The sequence below is a fragment of the Corvus cornix genome, chromosome 1 (genome assembly GCF_000738735.6).
Source record: "Corvus cornix cornix isolate S_Up_H32 chromosome 1, ASM73873v5, whole genome shotgun sequence".
NCBI lineage: Eukaryota > Metazoa > Chordata > Aves > Passeriformes > Corvidae > Corvus > Corvus cornix.
The window spans coordinates 38,203,372-38,227,661 of record NC_046332.1 but is presented as its reverse complement, the minus strand read 5'-3'; the positions used below and the strand labels follow the sequence as shown (position 1 = coordinate 38,227,661).

Sequence of the window (24,290 nt, the reverse complement as noted above, 5' to 3'; positions counted from 1 at the left end):
GGATTCCCAGCTGCTGGCCAGTGCCCAAGCAGTCCTGGGGCTGCAGCACCCTTCCATGCCAGCTCTGCTGGGATCAGGAGGGACTAGCCATGGGTCATGATTTTTGCATACAATGATAGCAAAGGACTACCGGGACCTCTGGGACCCCAGGGCATGTCCCACCAACAAATGCCTAGCACAGTGCAACTCTGGAGCTGGTCCTGAAGGGGGCCTCGAAATGGCGTTCCTCTCTCCAGTGAGCTGAGGGACAGTTCCTGTGTTCAGAAAAGCCTCTTCTACTTAAAACTTCAAGCACATTTTTCAAAAGAGAAAAATCTTGCCTCTGGTGAAAGATCCAAGGAGAAAGCTGACATGTGTGGGATGAGGACTGTGGAGTGCTGGGAAATATTTGCTCTAACGGGGTGTATGAAATTCCTCTCTAAAACTGAAATGAACCTGGTCTGTGGTAGCTGTTTTGGGTTTGAACAGTTCAACTGGATGATGATGCAAAGAGAACTTTCACGCCCAGGGGCTATGTAATAAACTAGTTTTCAAATGCAAACCCAGTTCCCATGAGCACACAATCCCATTTTCTCGCTGCAAGCTCAAAGCCCTGTGCTTAGATCGAGCTTTTTACCTGGAAAGGCCTACATTTGAACAGGCCTGGCCACAGCCAGGGGTCACTGGGGGATAACAGAAAATTTTCCCTTCTAGAGTGTAGCTCACTCTAGAATCAAATTCTTCATACTCAAACTTTCTTCTGCTACTAGAGGCAACCAGATTTCTTGTTCTCCTTCTTGTTCTCCTTCTTCTTCTCTTAATTTTCTTGTTCCCTGTAATGAACCAATTTTTTATTATGCTTATTCCTATTCCTGTTTTTCTTATTTTCTTGTTCTGATTCCTATTCTTATTTTTTATTTATATCCTTATCATAGAATCATAGGATGGTTTGGATTGCAATGGACTTTTGAAGGCCACCTAGTCCAACCCCCATGCAATGACAGGGGACATCTTCAACTAGATCAGGTTCCTCCTAGTCTGTCTTAATCTTTTCCTCTTGCTCTCTCTCTGCATCTACTACCACTTGTTACTATAATACTACTGGTATTAGCATCAGCATTACATGCTGGACTCACCCTTCAGACCAAAACCCCCACGCAGAGCCTTCCCAGTTTAAGCAGCAGAGAAGAGCAGGCAGGATGAGCCAGCAGAGGGAGTGGCTCCCACACAATTTCGGTACGGGGGCAGACACTTTGCTGCCAGCTGGCTTTGCCCAGGAGTTGGCAGATGGCTGCTGGAGAATGGCGCAGGGGACCTGTTAGTGGTGGATGGGGACAGGGATGATGTAGGCTGGTGCTGCAGTCTTATTCGGGGTCGGGTGAGGCTTCAGAGCCCTGCAGGCAGAAGAGCCAGCACACACAGCCATCTGGGTAACACGATAAGGCACTCATGGCATCTGAAAAGAAAGGCTCACCCATCTAAAAAAAGTCCTGTGGTGAGGATAAGGCATTATTTAACACCTTAAGTGAAAGGGCTCTGACTTGTGCACCAGATTTAGGCTTGGGAAATGTGTACAATGATTTCATTTTAAAAGCAGAGGTGCACAGAGCTGGCACGCAGATAATCATCATCATCAACAAATACCCTTATTTACAGATTGAGAGTATGATTTGGAGCTACCACACATGGCCCCACAGTGCAAGGAACTGTAGAAGCATCTAGATGAGGGCAGCCCCTTCCTCTCAAGCTGTTCAGTCTTAAAACTGAACAGTAAAACTGGTGGCACATGAGAACCTGATCGCCTGGGCTTTCCCTGCCTGTTTCTGGCAGGGTTGAGCTGCAAAAAAATGTTGGAGGCCTCAGGGTGAGAGGGTGCAGCAGAGAAGCAGGGTAGGATGTGCACTGAGAGGATGAAAGCCAGAGCTACGAGAGGGTTGCTACAAGAAAGCCAGAGAGGGAGTTTACAATGGCATGTAGTGATGGGACAAGGGGCAAGGGCTTTAAAGAGGAAAAGTTTAGATTGGACATAAGGAAGAAATTCTGTACTGTGAGGGTGGTGAGGCACTGGCACTGGCTGCCCAGAGAAGTTGTGGATGCCCCATTCCTGGAAATCTTCAAGGCCAGGTTGGATGGGGCTTTGAGCAACTGGGTTTCACAGAAAGTGTCACTGCCCAGGGCAGGGGTGTTGGAACTACATGTCGTCTTTAAGGTCCCTTCCCTGAATTCAGATGGAATTTACACCAAGCAGCTCTTTTCTTGCACACCAAATTGCGTTGCAGTTTTAATAGCAAGCCTACCAAAAAGGGTCATCTTAAATATGCTGCAAGTAACTGGCCAAGCAAGAAGACCTCCATCTCCTCATACTTTACACCTTTCTCCCTCCTGGAGCTTCCTTCCTTCCTTCTTTCCTTTCCTACCTGAGCTGATCAAGTCCCAAACCAGGGACTGGCGGAGGGATGTCAGCTGCCGCCACGGTCCCCTTTTCTCATTCTGAGCCCAGCTGTCCTGTAGGAAGCTTCACATGCCTGGAGGGTCACTGGCTGTCCACCCTGCTGCTGCAGGGAACTGAGGGTGTCCCCAGGGCACACAGGCACCAGAGGAGCCATGAAGAAGGAGTTAATGAGTCCACCAAGCAGCTGGAGAAGCCACCACAATGGTCAGGTGTGGGTATGACCTCCCAAGAGGTGGTGGCACTGCCATCTTCCAACTTTTAACTTGCCAAAAGTTCCATCACTGCCTCATCGCATGGTACCTGGGGAAAAAAGTTCCCTTTCAGCACTAAACCTTGCTGCTTGTCCTCAGCCTCTAACAGGATGGGAGGCCAACACGGACCTGGGTCTCATCTCTGAACTGCTGCCCTGCTTTGTGTCAAACTGGAGGGTACTGGCACATGACTGAGTTCTGGACTGCAGCAGGGGCATGCAGGGTTACTCTGGAAAATATGCACACTGATACTTTGTTCATCTAAAGCTGAAGTGGTTGGTATGAAAGAAAATAGCTTGTGGTCTTCATACCTCGAGTCAATGAATTCCTGGGCCTTTTATAGCTCAGGAATGCTGGGCACTTGCGTTTGGTTTTACAAGGCTTCGAAGCCGCAGCTTAAGGTCTGGATGAACATTAATCACAGTGGCACGATGACAGCTGCTCGTGTTTTACCCTTCTCTCAGGTGGGACTGCACTGTGGACGTTGTGCCCTGTTTTCCCCACTTGCTTTGGTTTGCAGAGAGGGGAGTTACCACCTTCAGGCTGACTTACCTGACTCAGAGTGGTCAAGGAACACAGCGGGGTGCTCAGACCAGCCCGGTTTGTTGGGCTGCATCCAGACTCCAGACTGGGGATTCTGATGACAAGCAGACACCTGGCAGCAGCATCCTTCCCTCCAGGGAGTGAGATCTGAACTTTTCACATGTTTCACTGCAGTGTACCTTAAGTCCAGACCCAGAAGGTATTTGAAGATGTTGGAAATCACAGCTTTTCCCCAAGAATGCACCTCACTGCTGTTTGTACATTTGCCCCTCTCAAACTTTGGGAGGAGAAAGCCCTGAACATGGTAACCAGCACAGAAGAGATGTCACAGCTGCACAGTGCACTGAATCCAAGTGAAGCCTGAAAAGGTCTGGTCATTTTGGGTGGGACTAGACTTTTGAACACTTCTAAATGGCAATCTTGCTAATGTTTTTAGTTCTTCTGAGCTTTCCTTACATGTTGAAAGTCCATTACTTACTTTTGGAATCATGGATTTTAATGTTTAAAAAAACTGACTCCCGAAGTTGGCTTCTTTGCATGTTTATTCCTGACGTTAATATGCAAAATGTATTTAACCTGCAGAGTGTTACAGTGACATTCTTTTTTTTGGCCAAAGCATTTGGGTTGGGTGAAGACACAACCCAAAAATGGAAAAAGCCCCTTCCTTGTTATACCTGAACACAGCTGGCCATGAGGCTTTTCCCATCCTAATACTGGTTTGGCCTCTGTTAGTTTCTTTTCTTCCATGACCTTGAAAAACAAGATATGTGCCAAATTTTACTGTCAAATCTTGACTTGAAGGAAGCTGAAAAGCCACAAGCTCAACAGTCACCAAACTTTCATTCTTGGCCCAAGAAATACTTCCAGCTGCCATGTCTTGAAGATGCAGTGACCAGATGGGTCAGACTGACCTGCATTTGCACAGGGAACACGTGCCAGGATCTGGGTGAAGCAAACTGCTCCTCAAACTTCTGCAACCCCCCTGGATCTTTGCTGACACACTCCTGCTCAGGACAGGTTGGTCTTTTCAACATGTGCAAGGATCTGGGGAGAGAAGCTTGGGACAGGCAGAGAAAAACTCACAGGAGAGAGAGGCCCTTAGTGGCATTCATGCCTTTCATGCCTGTAGCTCCCTGGGACCTGATTCAGGAATTTTTTAACAGACACTTTCAAGAGCATGTGAGAGCCTGCTGAGCAAACCTCCCTTACTCAAAGCCAGATACTCAGCTAACTTTTGCTCCCTTCCCCCCATTTATTTCAGTTCCATAAACAAACATAGGAACAGTATTTCCAACAGGCTGGAGCATTCCCCTTGCCTGCACTACAGCATGAAACGGGATCTGATCTTTATTCCTTGCTGAGCACAGTATATCATTCAAGAACATCTAGATAAAAAAGGTATTTAGGTACCTCACTCACACTGATCCAACATCTGCCAGATAAAGAAGCCCCAGACCCTCAAGAATAAAGTACAAAAAAATCAGTGGGAGTTATGTGCTTAGCAGGAACATAGGGCTAAAAAACATTCAGATCTTCACCAAAGTATCTCATTAACTTTCCACTCTCCTTTCCTTCCAGTGAAGATGATCTCACTAAAATCACGCTCTTCTTGTTTGGGCAAGCTCTCAGTTTGATCCTCTGCTTTGGAGACCCACTGATTTCATGCCTACATACACCTACTGGTGTCACCTGCTGTGGGGCCTTTCATTAACAACTGCCAAAAATGGAGAAGATGCAACCTTAAAAGTCCCTGAGGTATCCCATCTTAGTCTTAGCACACTGTTTGCAAAGCTTAAAGAATTTTTTTAAGTCCTTTCTTCCAGAGGACTAAATGTATTCACACTGGAAAAGTGAGAAAATAAACATGTTTATACATTTATTATATACAATAGTAAGGCACAAATTTAAACAGCAAAGAATAAGAAATCTTTGGCTGACCAACAGTATCAACATTTACTGGGGGTGACACATAACGTTCTTTGTTTTCCCCCCTATGTACAAATAACCCTCCAGCTGTACAACGCTGTACACAAACTTCTCTATACAACCAACAACAATAAAAAATGACAGTATTTTACAACTAGTTACCACCAATGTCACCTGGAATGGCTACAGCACAGTTTCCCAAAAACACAAAACAGTTCCAAGAACTGGGAAAGCCAGCACAAAGGGAGCTGCGCCGCTCTGCTGAGCAGGACTGACATATGGCAGTAGTATTCCATGCAAGTCCTGCCAGCACTTGGGCTGCAGGGAGACACACTGGTCCTCCAGACCTTCCCTCCAGGAAAACTAACATCTTTTGAGTTCAACACCATTGGTGAGAATGAACCTTTTGGTTTATTTGAGCTGTTGCCTACAACAAGAGTTGCCTACACACTGTCTCTAACAGTTTCCTATATGTGACCATGAATCTGGGGCAGCATAAAGTGTAAAGCCAGCTTTGGAAAGCAGAAACTGGAGAGACTGTGGTCTCCACAAGGAGGAGTGCTGTACTCTAGCTGACTTGGAGAAATCCAGCTGAACCACTACCAAACATAACTGAGAGCTGATCCATGCTGATCCAGGACTGTTTCTCCTGGATGCCTCAGTGTCTGCCTGCACACAACTTACTAAAGAGTTTCAGCAAAAAAAATATTACAGCTGGTAATAAAATGCTTAGGGATATCCAAGCACCTGGGTATCCTTATTTCTTGGATAAAAAGTAATGCAATTAAATAGTAACCAATATTTTACTTGTATTCCCTTGATTTGTCTTTCTCCTGCCCCATTCTTCCCACAGACACTTGAGGAAGGGCCATGGAGGTGGGTCAGTGGTGATGTCACGCACGGTCCTGGCTTTTATGCAAACAATTACAATGTTTAAATTAACTCTAGAGAAAAAAATAAAATTATCTTACAAGGCATATATTAAGCTGCATAATATCTTCCAAGGGTTTTATACCTTTGGTTTCACAATGCAAAGCTGCTAATACTTGAAACACACAGTTTGCTTCCTGCACAACTGACCTACCACTATGTTTAACAAGTGCAAAACTCAGAAAGAGGGTGACAACAACATACGTCTAATTCTAGGTACACGCAAAAATAAGTGCATAGCTTTAACATAGCAATTTTGTTCTTTTTCATAAAAAAGTTATCAGCCAGGCAGTATTGAGCACAAGGCTCTGGCCTGTGAAGGCTTTGAGTTCACAAGGATTCAGTTTTCGGTGAAAGCAGAGTTTAAAATGCCTGGTGTTCTCAACAGACAAGGGCTCTGATTTGTTTCCTATGGGAAGAAGTGACTTTGAGCCAGCCCTGAGTGCATGATTACTTCTAGCAACCATCACTTTTCCACTCTAGGCAGCTTCACATTAGATCCCATCACTCTTTTTCCCACAGCCAAGCTCTCCTTAAAGTCATTATGGTGCACCACAAGGCTCAGGAATCACAAAGCCAATACAGAAATGCCTCACATAGGAAAATTTCCCTATCGGCATGTGCAGTGCACGAAGCCACAAGTAACACAGCGGGTGAGTTGGCTGCCTCTTACTGAATTCAGGGACAAAGCTGAAAATGAGAAATGTTCCACCCTGGGTAAAATAAGGTGAAAAAAACGTGCAGCGCAGCACAGAAAACACATGATGCTCACGTACTGCTTTGCAGTTAAGCCCATCCCAGCCTGCTCCTACACCCTTTAATGTCCAGTCCCACATCAGCTTGAACAGCAGGTTTGTATGCTCAAGGAAGGTAGGATTTGGCTATAAGAATTGAAAGTAAGGAAAAATCTTGTTTTTACCACAAACACACTCATCCTTCCAATACTATGAACCAGTGCCCAGAAAGAGGTATCTTCTGATCTCACATGCAAACCCAGCTTAACTCCTCTAAAAACACACCCATGCAGCTCCCCTCTGAAGGAACTCTATAGCGCACAGCCCCTTAGGGAGCTGCTGGGATACTCCCCCAACTTTCCCTCCTGAAACCTTCCTATGGTTACAACAGGGTTCGCTTCAGAAGGGTCCCTCCCCCCTCTTCTACATTCATCCACCAGGAGAATTCCAGCCAACAACTGCTCCTACCAAAAAAAGAAGTCTCAGCAAGCTCTGAGGTTGCGAGACATGAATATTTGTACTGTAAATTTGGCTCCAAGAGAAACACTTGTCCAGCCAGGAAAGAGGCACCTGACCTGCCTGCCCAGGAAAACCACACCAATGCCACTCAAACAAATACTTATAAGAACCTGCTGATTACACCTACAGACCAATTATTCACAAAAATTAAGTAGTGAAATTTTTGAGATTGAAACTTTTGAGAAATGCATTGATACTGAGGAAGATGTAAGTTTTTCCTGGATTACTAAGAAACTCACTCTGGCCTCCAAAGAGATGGGATTTCGCTTCCTGTCCTGGTTGCAGAGGCAGGAAAACAGAACGGCAGCATGCAACCAGTCTGTAACTTCAGTACTTTCTCTTTATGCCACAAAACACAGTTTCCTTTTTCCTCAACGATCTCCTTCTCACACCACTCTCCATTTTCAACGACCCCTTCTGTTCAGAAAATCCCGGATGTTCATTTCATTGCTCCTCTTCAGTGCTCTTGACTTCTCACCCGGTCAAAAGTCTCAACATATCAGACTCTAGCTTCAATTTGGGCATAAACTCCATCTTTTTCACACTCTCAGGGTTAGTTTTTAATGTTGGCACACCAAGGACCATCTTGGGCCTAGCTGTACACACACAAAACCCCAGAGATGCTGTCCTCTGCTCAGATGAGGACTTCCATCATGTCTGTATCTGGAAACTCAGGCTTGTGGAGCAGGCTGCTCACTCTGCCTTTGCTGTCAGGCAGCTTCCCGTGGCTGGAGTTCTCTGTAATGGAAAGAAGGGAAAGTTAGTCTTCATCCCAAATGCAACAGCAAATTGTTCAAAGCAAATATCAACCCATTCCTGGAAGGTAGGGCATGTATTACCTGTACATCCTACATACTGAAAGCCAAATTTGTTCAGGACACTAGGAACGTGTGATGCTGAATTCCCTGCACAATGACAGCAGGTGTCAGTGTGCACAGACCCCCGAAGACAGGCACAAAGATGGTATTTAAGAGATACAGACCAAAGAACCTCAGCTAAAATCATAGAATGGTCTGGGTTGGAAGGGATGCTAAAGACCATCTAGTTCTGTGATAGTCAGCTCTTTTAATGATACATAGCACGTTTTTAGAGGGAAAGCTTGCTTTTGAGAGGAGATGAATGTGTAAGAAACAGGCTTTTTCAAAATAATGTCCATAAAATAAATGTCTCCTTTGCTAGGCTGCAAACCAGCTGTTTCCACCTTTCAAAAATAATTAAAATTCTACTTCTCCATCCCCTGTAAAAAAAAAGATCTCCACTTTCTCCTTAATATTTCCCTCAGCTTTCCTTTAAAAATTAGGGAGAAAATTGTGCTTTAACTAACCATGGTTTCAGTTGAAAAAAAAGAGAAGAGTCTGAGTATGTGAGCAGGTGTGGAGTGTTTTCATGGTGTGAAACTCTACAGTTTTATATCTGGCAGCACGAATAATTGCAAACTCTGCCTGCCACAGGTGAACAAAGCCCTACAGAAGCTGCCAAGCACAAAGCTCTGCAAAGCCACTCTGGGCGGCCTTAGGAAGTTCTCTCTCAACAATTTTAGTTTCCTTGAAGAAACCTCCACTGCACCTTACAAACTGTGGCAGCATCACATACACACACCTTGCCCCCATTAATACTGATGTGTCTCTGGGGGTTGCTGATAGCCCTGGGGGTGCTGACATTTTGCACTGACACAGGGATCTGGCAGAGCTCACCCAGTTTCTCACTGGCCACTCGTGTCCCCAGGGGCCGTGGGGCTGGGCTGTGTGATGGGGTGGTACCCAGGCGTCCCCGGCCAGGGAAGGAGGCGGTGGCAGGCCAGAAGAGCTCAGCAGTTTTGTCCGTCTGGGTGCTGCTGTCTTTGCTGCCCGTCTTCGCGTGGGAGGCTGCCGGCACTGGGACGGGCATGCAAGACAAGGAGGGCAGAGGAGGAGGCTGTGAAGAGCCTGATGGGTGGTCATGGTGCTCCTTTCCCAAGAGCAGCCCTGAAAACACATAGGGGTCAGTCATATCCTGGCTCAAACACATGTGCTGTCCCCCATCCCACCCTGGAGCTACAAGACACTGGGTATGTCTCAACTCATTTAGTTTGGCTTAGCTTTTTCCCTTGATGCTGCTTCTTCTGGCATCCATATGTACTTTCCTACAAAACAGCTTTTTGAAAGCAGCTTCCCCTCCCTGCCTCCCCTTGTGCACACCCATCCTAGTGGCACTTACTCCTGACACAGCCTCGCACACCTCCACACCCCCATCCTATGTGGCCCCAAACAAAAGGCAGTCCAACACTGATTTTCACATCTGATCTGCCACATCACATCATGCTGTCCCATCCAAAGGGATGCTCACCCTCTTGATTAACTTTATTCAGGCTTTATTTCTAGCCCAAAATTGTTATTTACTCCCATGAAGTTGCAAACATTGTGTGCTTGTATCTGGGAAGACTTCCCTCAACTGTGGCTTTCTATAATCAGTGCAGAATGATTTAATATGAATAAAAATGTAATTAAGATACAATGCAAGGTTAAAGAATGACTGATTTTTGACTTAAGCACAAGGACGCACATTCTGCCCATGGAAAGTGCTCTGGAAATGAGCTGTCAGGGTAATGTGTGCCAAGGCACTTTTGCTAAGCTCAAGCAGAAGGATTATGACAGAGTAATGGATGAGCCAAAGCTTAAACTGAACTCACCTATGCTTCCCTTCCAGAGCTTTTCTTCCTTCCTCTCCTCAGCTATCTGGTTGCTGGTGAGCGAGGTCTGGCGCGAATGCACACCTGTAGCAGCAGCGATGGAGGGCACGGACCGAGCCGGCCGCAGGCTGGCACTGTCAGCTTTCCCAGGGTCCTTTCGTGACCGCTGCTGAAGGACCTTGATCATGGCATCCTTCTCAATTATTTTGGCATGGAGATTCTTTATTCTGCCAAAATATGAATGCTCTGCTTACAGGAATGGAAAAAACATTCATATGGGCAGGTCTCCACACCCAGGGGCAGCAGGGAGGCCTCCAGGGCAGATGCCCTGCTGTTCTGTTCTCTCTGGTTTTGAGATACTTGGACAAGGCAGCTCCTAGCAGTTCCTCCAAGGATAACCATGCACTTCAAAACAGACAGCATTTCTAGCTATTAAGCCAAAACTTTTCTGCAAGGTTAACTGAACCCATCTATGCTATGGTTTTACTAACCCAGCAGGAGCAGTGGGCAGTGTCTTAAGCACATTGTTATGTTCACAATACAAACACACAGGCAATTTTCACCCCTGTAATACATCAGGGCCAAATCTGGAAACTATGCTTTGGCAGACTGAGTTAACCCCAAGATTCAGGTCTGTTGTCAGCTGGAGTGAAGACATGCTGAAGTGAGTGGAAAGGTTCCTTTTGGTTTCTGTAAGAAAAAAAAGTCTGAGCTCTTCCTTCTCCCTCACTGCTGCAGAAACGATCAGCACATGGTGTTCAGAGCTCAGCAAAGATCGCTACTTCTCTCATACAGACCCTGAAGACTCTCAAATCACTAAAAAAATGGGATTATCTGAACTCTTCTCCAGGAATGTTTAACACCAAATCATACTGAACAACTACCAAACTGTATTTTTCAAAAATGTGTACACTGTGACAGTCAAATGGCTAGCCTGACTGTGCTGCACAATATATAATACAATGCAGGTGCATTTTGTGAAGCAGTGAAAGCATTAGTTTTCATCATCACATGTTTAATTAACAATGTAAATACAAGATGCTAATCTATATTTATGAAGCCAGTGGCAAAACTCCACTACTTCCCTGGAAGTAGGAGTAGCTTGCATCTGTGAGTGAAAAACAAAACCCAAACCCAGTAAAAACAATCACTGGTGTTTTCCAAAAGCAACAAACACACCTTCTTTATAAAAGTGTCTGCACATTTGTGTCCTTGCATGACAGACTACTTTTAATATTGGAACAGCCTCTGTTTTGTAAAAATGTTGGGTTTGCCACGGAAGGCTTAACAAGAAGATAGGGAGGAAGTTATCTAATGACAACAACTCTTTAATCCCTGTTTGAATGCTGAAGAGCAAAACTAAGTCAAAGTGAAGCCAAGCCCATTCTTTCTGGGCACGTAGGAAGGAACAGAAGGGCATCCTGGTTTATCTGAACCCAGCCCCACCACCACAGCAAGGAGGAATGGCACAGCATCCCTTACGTGTACTCCATGTCCTGGCAACGGCGGTTGGCTTGCACGATCTCCTCCTCCTCCTGCCAGCCCCTCACCTCCAGTGCTGTCTCACCGTAGCTGCCATTGCGTGAGTGGCTCGGGGCCGAGGCATCCCTGGAAAAGAGGGTCACCACAGTGAGTCAGGCTCCTGAGACTGTGAGGGTGGCTTCTGCAAGTGAGATTGAAACTTGCAAAGAAAACCCTAAAGCCACGTTCAAAGAGCAAGCTAGCGACGGTTGCCTGTCAAGCGGGTGGCTCCCTGGCATCAGGGCATCCTGTTGCAGGCTACTCTTGGCTTGGGCTGGGTCATTAATGCCATTAATTTAACTGGGTTAAAGGAACAGAGAGCATGCTGGAGTCATGGGTGACCCATACAGGGCTAACAGCCATCCAGAAGGATAGGGTCAGGCATTAGAGGGACTCACTCGCCAGATCCCAAGTCAACAAGACTACATCATGAACCAGTAACAAAGCTCTACACTTTGGACGTTGAAAAACAGCATAGGAATTGCTGCCTAGACTGGAGTGCAAAAGAAAATTCCATCCTGAGTCACGCACCTAAACACCTTTCAAAGGGAAAACTCATTTTAGGATGTTTTCGGGGGATTTGGTTCCTAGGAAACTGATGTGCGAAGTTAATTATCCCGTCCTCCTGATCACTGGGAAGTCTCACTGCCTCTTGTGCTTTTGGCCACCACGCTCTGACACAGACAAACTGGAGAGAGATAGTCCAGACATATGCAATGTGAATGGGAAAGGGTTTACACTAGGACATGTGAGGAATGGCTGAAGGGAGGAAGTTAGTTCAGACCAGGGAAGATACAACAGGGGCTATCTGTCTTCCAATATATACAAGGCTGAACATCAACTGTGTTCTGTTGCTCATCCTGTATGCCTGGGAAGGACAAGAATCAGTGGAGGTAATTTGCAGTAAAGAAGTTTAGCTTAGCTATCAGGAAAAACATTTTAGTTTGAAGATTAATGAAGTAGTGAAAAAGGAGATTTAGGCAACAAAATTTCCCTTATTACAGGTTTTTAAAACTAGGCTAAACGACCTTGTTGCAGGCCATGGGATGGGTGCAGCCATATACAATGTCCCTGCTCACTCCACCGGTGTGCTGGGAGGAGCTGCCTTACCTGTGCTGTGTAATTTGGCACCTTCAGACTGCCAGAGGCCATTGCTTGAATCTGGTGCCTAGATCTGATAAACTTTTGGACCTGGTCAGAAGGATAAATCCTGTCTTAACCAACTATTGTATTTCACTGGCATCACACCTTGGACAAGTGCATTAACCCTGGCAGTGCAACTCAGCAGGGAAAGACAAGAAACATCCAGCCTTAAGAAAACACCCATTTTGTGTTATTTCCCCATGCTTTCCATGGTGAACAGAGCTGCCTGCTTGCAGTGAGGTCATCTTACCTCTCCGTTGCTGCTGTGGCTGCAGCATTCATGGCAAAGTGCCGGATCGTACTCTCCTCCAGATATTTCTGCTCCCACTTGGTCATGTCAGCTTCCAAGGCCAGGATCCTCTCCTCCTTCTCCCGCACCAGCTCCATGAGGGCTGGGGCATTATGCTCCGGAAGGCTGCTTGCCTGGTAGCTGCCCTGCCTCTGCCAGTGGAAACAGTGACAGATATTCATGCCCTGCCAAGCATGGGAGATGCTGACCCTTTTTTCCTCAATTTTCTGGCACATACAAAGACATCACCATGTCTTTTGACAGAGGCAGGTGAAAACCCCAGGCTAAACCCTTTAGCTTGCAGGAGAACAGGCAAGTTGACCATATGTGCTTCCCCAGACCATGCTGACAGAAGCAGGGATTTGGCTGCTACCCTGGATATGCAGAGATTTCCTGGGATACCCCAAGCCAAGGGGAAAAAAAGTTGGTAGAAAAAGAAGCAATGAAGCTTTAAAAGATACATTCTTCTTGCTAGGACTTCATGCCCATGGCTGGGCAGTGCTTAGTATGGACAGGCAGTTATTTGCAGAGGGTTTATATATTGAAGCTGAAAAAAAAGCACCTTGTGACCTAGTTACATGGCACCCCGTTTAAAGCAGCAGCTGGGAGAATACCCCAGACATGCATTTAAGCTTGTCCCTTCTGGCACATTAGTTCTCTTGTGCCCTCAGGGGATGCTTTCTGTGGTGTAACAGCTAACTTTCTAACTAGAGGGGCAGAAGATCCCCAGGCACTGTGGAGTGGCTCCCATTGGATGCTGACAAGCAGCAATGGGTGCGTAACTCTTTCCATCTATTCTGCAAGGAAAGTGCTTGTCCAGGCAGGATTTATTCCACCCAGTTACAACACTTAATTAAGTCACCTAAGCAGCATGGGTAGCTACCCTGAGCTTCTCTCACTGCTGATAGAGAGCAGAGGCAGATGGAGATCCACTCCTTGGCTCAGCAGAGGGATGAGTGCACACTGAGGGGAGAGGCATGAACCTCTGGGAGAACTCAGTAGAAACAAATTCATTTTTAAATAAAAAATGCAAGAGATTTGTTATACTCCATGGTGAACAGTATTGTGCTAAAGAGGAAACCATGTCTCAGGAGCACTGGCTTCTCATTCATGCTGCACCTTGAAGTTCCACTGGCAAAGCTGTACCACCGAAACTAGAGATACCAGGGAAGGGCTGCAGCCTTTGCCTCTGGTGCAGTAATAACGTGTTTGGAAGATGCTTTCTGGAAATGCAATATGAATCAGCCCTTGGAAACAACGGCTGCGACTCTGCTCCTGCAAAAATACAGTCAAATCTCTGGCAGGAAGGTACTATTTCGGAAGTGTGGTCCTGATGGTATCTTGGGACATCACAGGTGCTTGTCATCTTCTGAGTCAAAAACATCTGCCAGCCCTGAACACTGAGCCTGCAACGCTGACTGAAAGAGTTTGTTTATTGGTCCCAATTTGTGTGTCAGTGGTATCAGTGATAAGGAAGATTTGCCACTTGGACTCAGCTACCAGCAAGCCAGGGACAGAACAGATTCTGGCTCATCGTCTCCTTGTGTGCTGGGTCTCTTCTGCTGACTCTGGTAAAAATGAGAAAATAAAATCTCCTTTTTCGCTCTGCAATGAGAAAATATTTCAGTAGCTATAACTTTGATAACTCAAAGAAGACAGCTCTGAAGCAAAAAGCTGGGGTATTTTGATGCCACATGATTCTCTGCAGTGCTGTGGCTCATAAACAAACAGTATGGATAACAGTAGTAAAAACACCCCGAAGTTTTCTCTCAAAGCTGATACATGAGACAAGAAGTTAAGAGTATCTTTCCTCTTAAAACTTACTAGATGGAATGGGTGCTGGCATTTGAAAACTATGTCAACTTAAAGGCCAATTCCTAATTACACTGCCAAAAAAATTTTAAAATAAAAGAATCTGTAAGTTACAGAGGAATTTTCTGCCAAAGTGAACAGACATAGCCTGAACTCCCAAGACAAGGACTTGAGCGACAGTGTATCTCTGTTACTTAATATATCAATTTGTCTCTGTATCCCCAGCCTTTCTTAGTTCTAGTTTTATCTTCACTTGAATTTTAATTGTACTTTTCTCAGATGTCCTTTTCTCAAATGGCATTAGCATGTCATACCCCATGTAATTCCTTTGTTAAACAGGAAGAGAGTTGGCTAAGGGGGAACTGAGAAGACTTGAACACCAAGCCCAGGGTGGACTGGGCAAGAAAGACTTAACACACTTCTATGGCAGCAAGAAAGAGCCAAGATGAATGAGAAGGGCCTGCAGGGAGAAGCAGCAGAATGATACCTTGGCAAAGCTGCTGGGGGGCTTGCCCTGCCCTGGGGCTGCTGGAAGGAAGGGGATGCTCTCAGGTCTGGCCACCTCATGACTCTGCAAACCACTGACACTGACCCTGACCGTAGAGCTATTTGCCAATGGCATACTGCCAGCAGGATCAGCCCCTCTGCTTTCTGGCAGCACAAGGTCTGTGTAACAGCTGCTTTGGTGTCCACTAATGGCTTATAAATAAGGAAAGGTTATAGTAGCAGATGCGTGTGATGACAGATACGAATGAGCCCTTCAGGAGTTCCAGGAGCATCATGCTTTGCTTATGTTGCTGGTTTTTCCCCAAGCTGTAGTTTGATACATTTAGCGTATCTGCTCACTCTCCTCCAGAGCCAATGCCCACCTATTTGGCACTTGGTACAGGCTGCAGCCTGGAAATTCTCCCTGCAACCTCCTCATGCTTTATCTTTTTCCCGTTCAGAGACGACTGGACTTGGGACTTAGGGATGAAGGTGTTATAACAAAGGAATAACTGTGCATAAAATATAAGCATAACAATACTCCTCTAAGGACACAGGGCTGCCAAAAAACAAGGGGACACACAGAAATGCCAATCTATACTCCTAGCCCATTCTGGACTGGATTGATACATAAATAATTTATTGTCTGAAGATGGCATCACTTGGCTCCAGATCTGTCATGGGTTGAGGTTTCCGTGAACCACATACATCAAGCTTTGCGCAGAACAAATAAGGGCCTAGGTCTTGCCCCTACCAGCTTCTACATCATCCCACTTGGCTTTTTCAATGAAACATCAGCTAAAATTTTTGGGATAAATCTCACATGTACCGCACCTTTCCTCCTTCTCTGTGGAGCTGAGTTTTGCACAATCTGTCATTGCTAGAGAGAGAAACCTGGAAGGACATTTTCCCCTGCCTGCCCTTGGGCAGGGGAGCCAGGACATCCCAGCCCAGCAGCAGGCAGGGCTCAACTGTGTCCAGAGTCCCATAGCAGAAAGGCCGCATACTCTGCTGAAGATCCGGAATAAGAATCATAGAGTGGATTGGGTTGGAAAGGACCTTCAAAGATCATCTAAATCCAGCCCTCCTGTCACGGGCAGGGAAAACTTCACAAGCTCCAAGCCCCATCCAACATGACCTTGAACACTTCCAATGATCCAGGACCCTATCCAAATGAATGGTTTGGAGGAAAGCCCAACAACCTGAATCCAAAAGCAAGGTGGCACCTGGCAGGGATGCAAGTGACCATCTCTGTTAAAATCAACACCAAAGGCCCCATGCTGGGGTCCTGCCCATATCACCCTGTCCTCACCTGCTGCATCCTCAGCGAGTCCAGCTCTCGCTCCAGGCGTGTGCGCAGCCGCCGCTCCATCTGCTCCCTCTTCTCGCAGGCCGCCTGCAGCTGTGTGAGCGCCTGCTGCAGCTTTTCCACCTTCTCCACATAGGCCTGCTTCCTGCGCAGCTGTGGGGTACAGGGGGTCAGCAGTCTGGAGGGCACTGTACCCCACCCTCGGCCACTGGGACCCCTGTGCACTGGCAGGCATGCACTGAGCTCGAGCATGGCTTTGGTCATTTGCTTCCAAGAGTTTTCCTGGGGAAAGGATAGTGCCTCTTTGATGGGCAGGGAATGTGCACAGCAAGCATTGCTGGGGCAGATCTACCCTTTTCGGAAGGAATGCTGCCCAGATCTTCCACTCACTGGGAATCTGCTAAACATGAACCCCCCTGGCCATTTCTAAGCAAGAGCTGTCATGTTGGTGGATACTATTTGGGCAAACGCACAGGCTGGACCCAGTTAAGAGGAATCCCCGTGGATTTTATTGACTGGTGACACTTGGCACACTGCCTGCACCCAGAGGGGCTCTTTTTTCACTCTTGCATATTTGCTCAACACAGGTGGAACAAGTGGAGTGCCAGCAGCCAGAAGCTCTCCACCTACTTTATCCTGCTCACAGGCTTGTCCATGCTGATCTGGAGATGGTATGTCCAGGCAGCTAAAGCCAGGCCCTCTTTACCTCTATAATGCAATTACTGAAGGGCTAAACATGACACAAGGATTGTGCAATGCAGGGTTTTACAACCAGAGATTGCTCAAGCAGCATACCCCAAAAGGGATATGAATTCCTCTTCTGTCACCCTAAATCCATCCATGTCACAGGTGAAGTGAAACAGGCTTGCTCACAGCAAAAGCACAGCTTGGTCTAAACAAACCTCCCTAACAAGTGGCACCAACAACTGGCAGAGTGACCTCCTTATCCTTGCTGCAATCTAGGCTAATGCTTACAGCTCCCTGGGCTTTCCATGAAAATTAATGAGATTATAATCCCCACTAGTCTCTGGCAGCAGCATGAAGACTGCATTCCTCAGGAGCTCACCACTTGGCAAGACCCACAGAGCAGAGGCTTCTTGCAGAATGTGCTATTTTGGCAGTAGGAAGGTGTTTGTGTCACCTCCAGCCACACCAGCGTGCATCAGAGAGGGCTGGGGAGCTCCCTCAGGGTCTCTCTTTGGCAGCAGACCTCATCTGCTCTCCCATGTCCTGCCAAATGCTGCAGGGTCCATCTGTATCACAGCAGCCACAACTTGGCTTTGGAGCAGTCCCCTAAGCCCCAGGGTTCACACACTCACACACCTCTGCCCTTGTGGGTGAGGCGATGCTCACGTGTCCACTGCCTTCGAAAACAATTCTGCAGGAGATGTGCAACAAGACAGTTCTCACATTCATAAATTTATAGGGAGGTTCTCGAGCCAATTCTGACTTTTCTATTCTGCATGTAGATTCATAAGCAAAAAAAAAAAAATCACACATGCATTTAAAACACAAAATAGAAAATGTTGTAATTCAAATTAATTTGGGTTGCATGGAAGCATGGATCCATAAGGGAGGGGCGACTACAATCAGAGACATGTGACATTAAGCTCCAACACCTCACAGACACACAGACTCCAAAAAACCTCAAAACTGGATGGCACCTGGAGAGGTACTAATCTATCCTCCCACTGCATGGTAGGATCAACTGTACATAAAACCTGGCACATATCTGTATAAGCTGTTTACAAAATCATCCAGGGGTAGGAACTACACAACCTATCCCTGTAAACTACTTCACAGCTTATTTTCCTTTACTGCCAGAAAACTTTTACATTAATGCCTAATCTAGCTTTCTCTTATGCAATTTAAGCAAATTACTTCTTGTTCTATTTCCAAACTGTGATCTATTAGAGCAAGAAGCATTTAATTAAACAATTCACTTCTTCACTACATCAGCAAACTTGCCTGAACACTGCCCTTGTCCTAGGGATTAGAAAAATAAAGATAAAGAAGAGCTAAGGCTAAAAGGGGATGATCCAAGCAAATAAATCTGAGTAAAGATGAGTGAGTCTTGGAAAAATATCTGTGCTAGAAACATAACTCCAGTTTGAACAATCAAATTCTATAGATATGAGATTTGAATGAATTTGAATTATGAGACTGTAAGAGATGGAGAATCCACTATCACTCTAAGTAGATTGTTTCAGTGTTAATTACTCTTAACTCCTTATTTCCAGCCGGACTTGCTCAGCTTCAGCCTCCAAACACTGCATCTCATTATTTCCTCTTATATTAAATAGCAGTATTTATCTCTCTGACAACAATCCCTTCTTCATCCATCCCTGGATGGATGAAGGGAGAGCAGCAGATATTGTCTACTGTGGTGGCTGGTGTGGGGTCTGTAGCTCAGACCCAGGAAACCATAACCGGTTCGGACAGATGGTCCCGGGAGGAACCGTCTTCCCGGGGCCCGTGTAGTTTTCCCTCAGCCACGGGAGTGCCTTTGCAGAGAGGCTGTCAGCCCTTTAGTGATTCAGCAAGAGTGATTTCAGCTCTTGTTCTGTGAGGCAAACCCCAGGCCAGACCAGGAGGAGAGAGACGAGAGGCTCGTATAGCAATTCCACATGAGGCAGCTTTATTAGCCTGAACCATGCGAAGGGGAGGCCAGGGACGAGCTCTCCAGTCTCACAAGGGCAGAGGGCTAGATCTTTTAGGGGTACAGGGGTGGGTGTGAGAGGGTAAAAGCCAGTGGGTTACAAAGGATCTGCATAGGATCTCCAAGAGGATCATGGGTCTGTGTCCTCTCTCGCTGTAACTGAAAGGTGGCTCCCTTTTCCAGGGGGATTCTGCTGGGAGGTTATGCAATCTCCCTATCTCAGCAGGCCTCCCTCCAGGGCAGAGGCTGGGCATACCCCACAGTCTACCTCGACTTCAGCAAAGCTTTTGATACTGTCTCTCACAACATCCTCATAGGTGAACTCAGGAACTGTGGATGAGTGGACAGTGAGGAGGATTGAGAATTGGCTGAAGAGCAGATCCCAGAGGGTGGCACAGGGTCTGGTTGGAGGCTAGTCACTAGTTGCGTCACCCAAGGTTCAATATTGGGCCCAGCATTGTTTAACCTATTAATCAATGACTTGGGTGAAAGGGTAGATGCCTCCTCAGCAAGTTCCCTGCAGATATAAAGCTGGGAGGAGTTGCCGATACTCCAGAGGGCTGTGCAGCCCTTCAGAAGGACCTCGACAGGTTGGAGAGATGGACAGAGAGGAAGCATCTGAAATTCAACAGGGGCAAATGCAGAGCACTGCACTTGGGGAGGAATAGCCCCATAGTCTAGTACAGGGTGGGGGCTGACCTGCTGAAAAGCAGCTCTGAAGAGAAGGACCTGGGGGCTCTTTACTATGTAGGTGACCAAGCACTGCAACAGATTGACCAGAGAGGTTGTGGCGTTTCCCTCACTGTAGATAATCAAGAACCATATGGACAAAATCCTGTGCCATGTGCTCTAGGATGACCCTGCTTAAGCAGGGAGGCTGGACCAGACAACCCACTGTGGTCCCTTCTAATCTTACCCATTCAGTGATTCACATTCATGTGCATGGACCGAAGCTCAGCCAACTTTTCCCTTTAATTCCTCCCAGCAAAGAACAGCTTCTGGACCCCAAATAAATTGTACAGCTGCTTTCTGAGTCCTCTCCAATTATTCAGTTTTCTATTCAAAGCATGGAACAGATACTGATTCCAGCAGCAGTCTGCTAAATGACATGTGGTGATAATACCACCTACACACGTTGAATTAAATCCTTCTACTAGCAGGCACTCAGGATAATGCAGATTTACATAGCAGACTATCTTATGTTAATTCAACTTAGTAGCTATTGCTTATTTCTCAGGGCTTGATTTAAAACGCTGTTAATTACATGCCAGTGGTAGAAGAAATCTGGATGGATTTACAAAGCAGTGCATGAGCTAGAGCTCAGTTAACAATAATAACAGTCATTTTGATTTGACTGAATTTGCGTTTTCTTCAATATATTGCCAACTATAGTAAAAATCCCTGCTTTAAAATGAAGGTTTAACACTGCAGTTTATCTTCTGCATGTGTCTAATTAAGATCCAGAAACACTGGAGACTGTTGAAAAGGTGCTCTGATTCAGCCATGAAACAAGACAAAAGGGAAAGTGAGTGATGGAACTTGGGCACATGCTGGCAGTCTCAGATTAACTGCACTTCACCCAAGCTGCCTGACACTGCCTTGAACAATTAAAACACAGCAGCTTGGCTAAAATTCATTTGAACTGCCCGAAGAATGAAAAAAGAAGTTAAAAGGTACCAGATCGACATGGGTTAGTCAGGCTGAGGACTCTGATATACTCTGACAAATACCACTGCATCACTTTCATATATGTCACCTCTGAGATCTACCATGCCCCAGGCAGGAGATTACCACCTCTGTAACACCTACAGTGCCCCAGGCAGGAAGTTACCACCTCCATAACACCTGCCATGCCCTGGGCAGGTTAGGAGCTCCCTAGAGGGGAGCATCTAACCTATCCTCAGCTCTACCAGTCCACAATCCAGGATCCAGCAGAGGCACATTTCTGTTGGATGACTAGAGTAAAACCTGACTGCTGCCCAGCTCTTAGAGCCCTAAGGCTGCAAACATATTTACTACAACACAGCAGGCATAAGGTAGGTTCTTGAACCACCCGCCTGGAAATCACTGTATATGCTTCTGCCTTCACTAGTCTCTACTCAGCAAGTCAATGTTACCTGCCCATACCACACTGGCAGTCTGTGGACCAGACATGAGCTAAACACGATTTCTTCCCATCCCCTGCATGATGCCATGAGTGTAGAAGCAGATGTTGCCACCTAAAACATTCCTTTATTCAGCCCTTTGTAATGAAATGCAAATAGAAAACCTCAGGTAGCCTTTAAGCCAAACAGTATCAAGTGAATTATGTACAGATTAAAGATACGCTGGCTCCTGCAGCTACCCTAAAGGGACTACCCCAAATACACCAGGATGGTGAGCAGGCTTTAGGCTAACTAACAAGGGAGCAGTTAAACTTAATGTGATCCTCTTCTTGCTGCCGAGTGCATCCATCCAAGGAAATGGAGTTTTCAAAATGTTTCTAAACAGGGAGTTGGAATGGGCCAATGGTCAGGTACAAAGCAGCAATGCCATCAGCTCTTACATATAGTACCTTAAATCTTCCAGACTCTAAGTAAGCATTGGTTAGCCTAACAGGGGGTCTGTCACTGCGGTATCATTAGATACCCCAACAAAAATCATTCAAAACTCACTGAGCTCAATTGTCCCTTCATCTTTCCAAGACAATGAATTTAACTGCAGGTATTTGGGAAAGGCTTTCTCTGCTCCTCACAGGACCCTTTGCATCTGTGCACCCAGCAGATTCCTGTGGATTCCCCTCTGCCCTGTGCCAGCTCTGGGGAGGGTGCAGGTGGAAAACGGGGCTCTGAAGGGGAACAGAGCTGCCCAAGATCATGCCAACACTGTGCCAGAGCCTGAACCTCTACCAAATCTGCTAGGGTAATGGTTCACCAATGGCCTTCCCCTCACCAATGACCTGCTCACTCAAGTAGTAAAGATTATGTTTCTTTTACTCCCCATAAAACACTCTCCCTCTGTTGGTCCCATCAACAGAGATTTTAGGGGTCTAAAAGGTCAAAAAGGCCTGTTTTGACAGTCTTGACCGATCTGCAAGAATGCACAGACTTTTAAATAGTTACTAGAGCCACACCTCCTGATTTGAAGATCCTTAAGGAATACAATAAATTGAGACTTTCTTCACCAGTAATGGAGAACTGATAATGTCACTCTTAGTTATAATTAAAACTGAGCATTATTTCTACTTTGAATTCGCCTGGTTTCAGCTTCCACCTACTAGGTATTGTTCTGTCCGTCAGTTTAAAGAGCCCCCTGTGCCTGGGATTTCTCTTCCTATCTGAATACCTATTTTCATTATCAGGCTGATATGATTATTGCTTAAAGACCTCTTGGAGTTTTGGACTTCAGTATGACAGGTTCTCTTCAGCTCTCAAATAAAACCTGTAGCTCTAAATCCTGGTCAGTCTGCTTCCAGCCAGATCATCAAGACTTTTTAAGATGCGAAGTCACCAAACCCTGCACTACCGTGTTGCTGTGCGTATCTCAAAAGCTTCCCGGTATTATTTGGCAAGGAATGGGATGCAGTAACACCACATGTCTGTATCACAGTCCAGGCCAATGAGTAGTCAGTTTTTAATTCAATTTTTCTGTTAAATCCTACCATTGCCTCAGCCACCAGCTAGTTAAATTTGATCTTGCTTCTGATTACACACTGAAGGATTTGCTCTACACACATCTATGGTCTCCTCTGCTTGCTTGTTTGGCTCAGTACTGTATAACTACACATGTTCTCTATAAAAGGGCCAGTGCAAGCGAAACAGGAAGACCTAGCACCCTGTCGGTAGAAGAGAACCAGGACTTGGATGGAGAAAGGCCTAACCATGAGCCATGTCTATCCCCAGAGCACAGAAATATCGTCCATGCCTCACCTCCTCTTCCAGCTTGATAACCTTGGCTTGTGCATTGTTTAGGGCCTGGTCGAGGATTTCAATGTGCCTCCGCTGGTCCTCATTGGCAGAACGCACAGCTGCCAGCTCCATCTCCAACTTCTCCTTCTCCTTCAAGTGCTCTTTATCTGAAAGAAAGACAAGAACAAGAGCCACTCCATGAGCACAGCTCACCAGGCCACACACCAGAGGTAAGCTGCCACCTCCCTAGGAAAGCAAAAATTACGTGAAGCAGCAGCGAGTAGGGCCTTTACAACACAGTGCTGAGACACAGTGGGCAAGAAGCTTCTACTGCCAGGGCTCAGCCCCTCAGTGCCCAGCCTTTCACCAGCAGCAGAAACAAGTGGCAGCTTGGACTGCATCTGCACTAGCAGAGCTTGTGGACCCCAGCACTGCCTCACAGCTCTCCATTCTGCTGAACTGCTAGCACATCCCACAGTAAAATTTTGGCTTGCACCAACTACTCCTTTTTTAAACAACACCGTACATCAAGGGCTGCTTATAGCTGCCAGCTTCAATGCTGCTGCCCTTCTGTAATGGGCAGGAAACCTCAGCCCCATGGATGTGGACTGTGCTGTGCCTCGTGCTTTTTATTTACAAGGATGGAGATCGTGACATACAGAAAATTTGAAGGAGCTGAATAATAAACACAAATCTGTGCTGGAGAGCCTGAAAATGGAAAGAGGGGAAAGCAGTAATGAAGAATATGATAGGAGGCCTCTGCACAGGCTTTCTCTGACCATGCAGAGAAAAGGGAGGCGCCATGGGAGCCATTTCAGCCCTATGGAGATCCTGGGTGACCTTCCAGACCAGCAGGACTTAAAGATCCAATGATCAGTGCTCCCTCCTGTTAAGCATCACAAGAGATTCTAAAGCATGTAGATAATCTCTGTGCTGAAAAATCATCCTTTTTTGGGGTAAGATTTAAAACAACATTAAAAAAGCAAACAACTGGCTAAATTCAGTCAGCTCCGCTCAGATCTTTGTCTTCAGCAACAAACTGCAGGCCCACCATTGACTTTGCTGGCAAGCTGCCTGGGGAAATGCTTGACTCCATCTGCTTCTGCCCTGACAGTGCTGAGAAGCCATTTCTGGGAACATGAGTGTCACAGGCCAATCACTGCATCCCTGATGTCAGAACAC

General features: G+C 46.3%; 1 protein-coding gene across 3 annotated transcripts in view; it reads right to left on the bottom strand.

Annotated features, from left to right (window-relative positions):
- Positions 1 to 5,076: 5,076 nt before the first annotated feature.
- The window catches only part of AMOTL1 (angiomotin like 1), a 78,395-nt gene continuing 59,181 nt past the window's right edge, over positions 5,077 to 24,290 (bottom strand). For all 3 annotated transcript variants that reach the window (XM_019286452.3, XM_039563522.1, XM_010400628.4), the window contains 7 exons: positions 23,130 to 23,275; positions 16,566 to 16,715; positions 12,917 to 13,107; positions 11,485 to 11,610; positions 10,003 to 10,229; positions 9,029 to 9,298; positions 5,077 to 8,072 (listed from right to left, as the gene is read on the bottom strand). In XM_019286452.3, the coding sequence (XP_019141997.1) occupies positions 7,969 to 8,072; positions 9,029 to 9,298; positions 10,003 to 10,229; positions 11,485 to 11,610; positions 12,917 to 13,107; positions 16,566 to 16,715; positions 23,130 to 23,275 (1,214 nt within the window). In that variant the 3' untranslated portion in view covers positions 5,077 to 7,968. The remainder of the gene's footprint in view (positions 8,073 to 9,028; positions 9,299 to 10,002; positions 10,230 to 11,484; positions 11,611 to 12,916; positions 13,108 to 16,565; positions 16,716 to 23,129; positions 23,276 to 24,290) is intronic.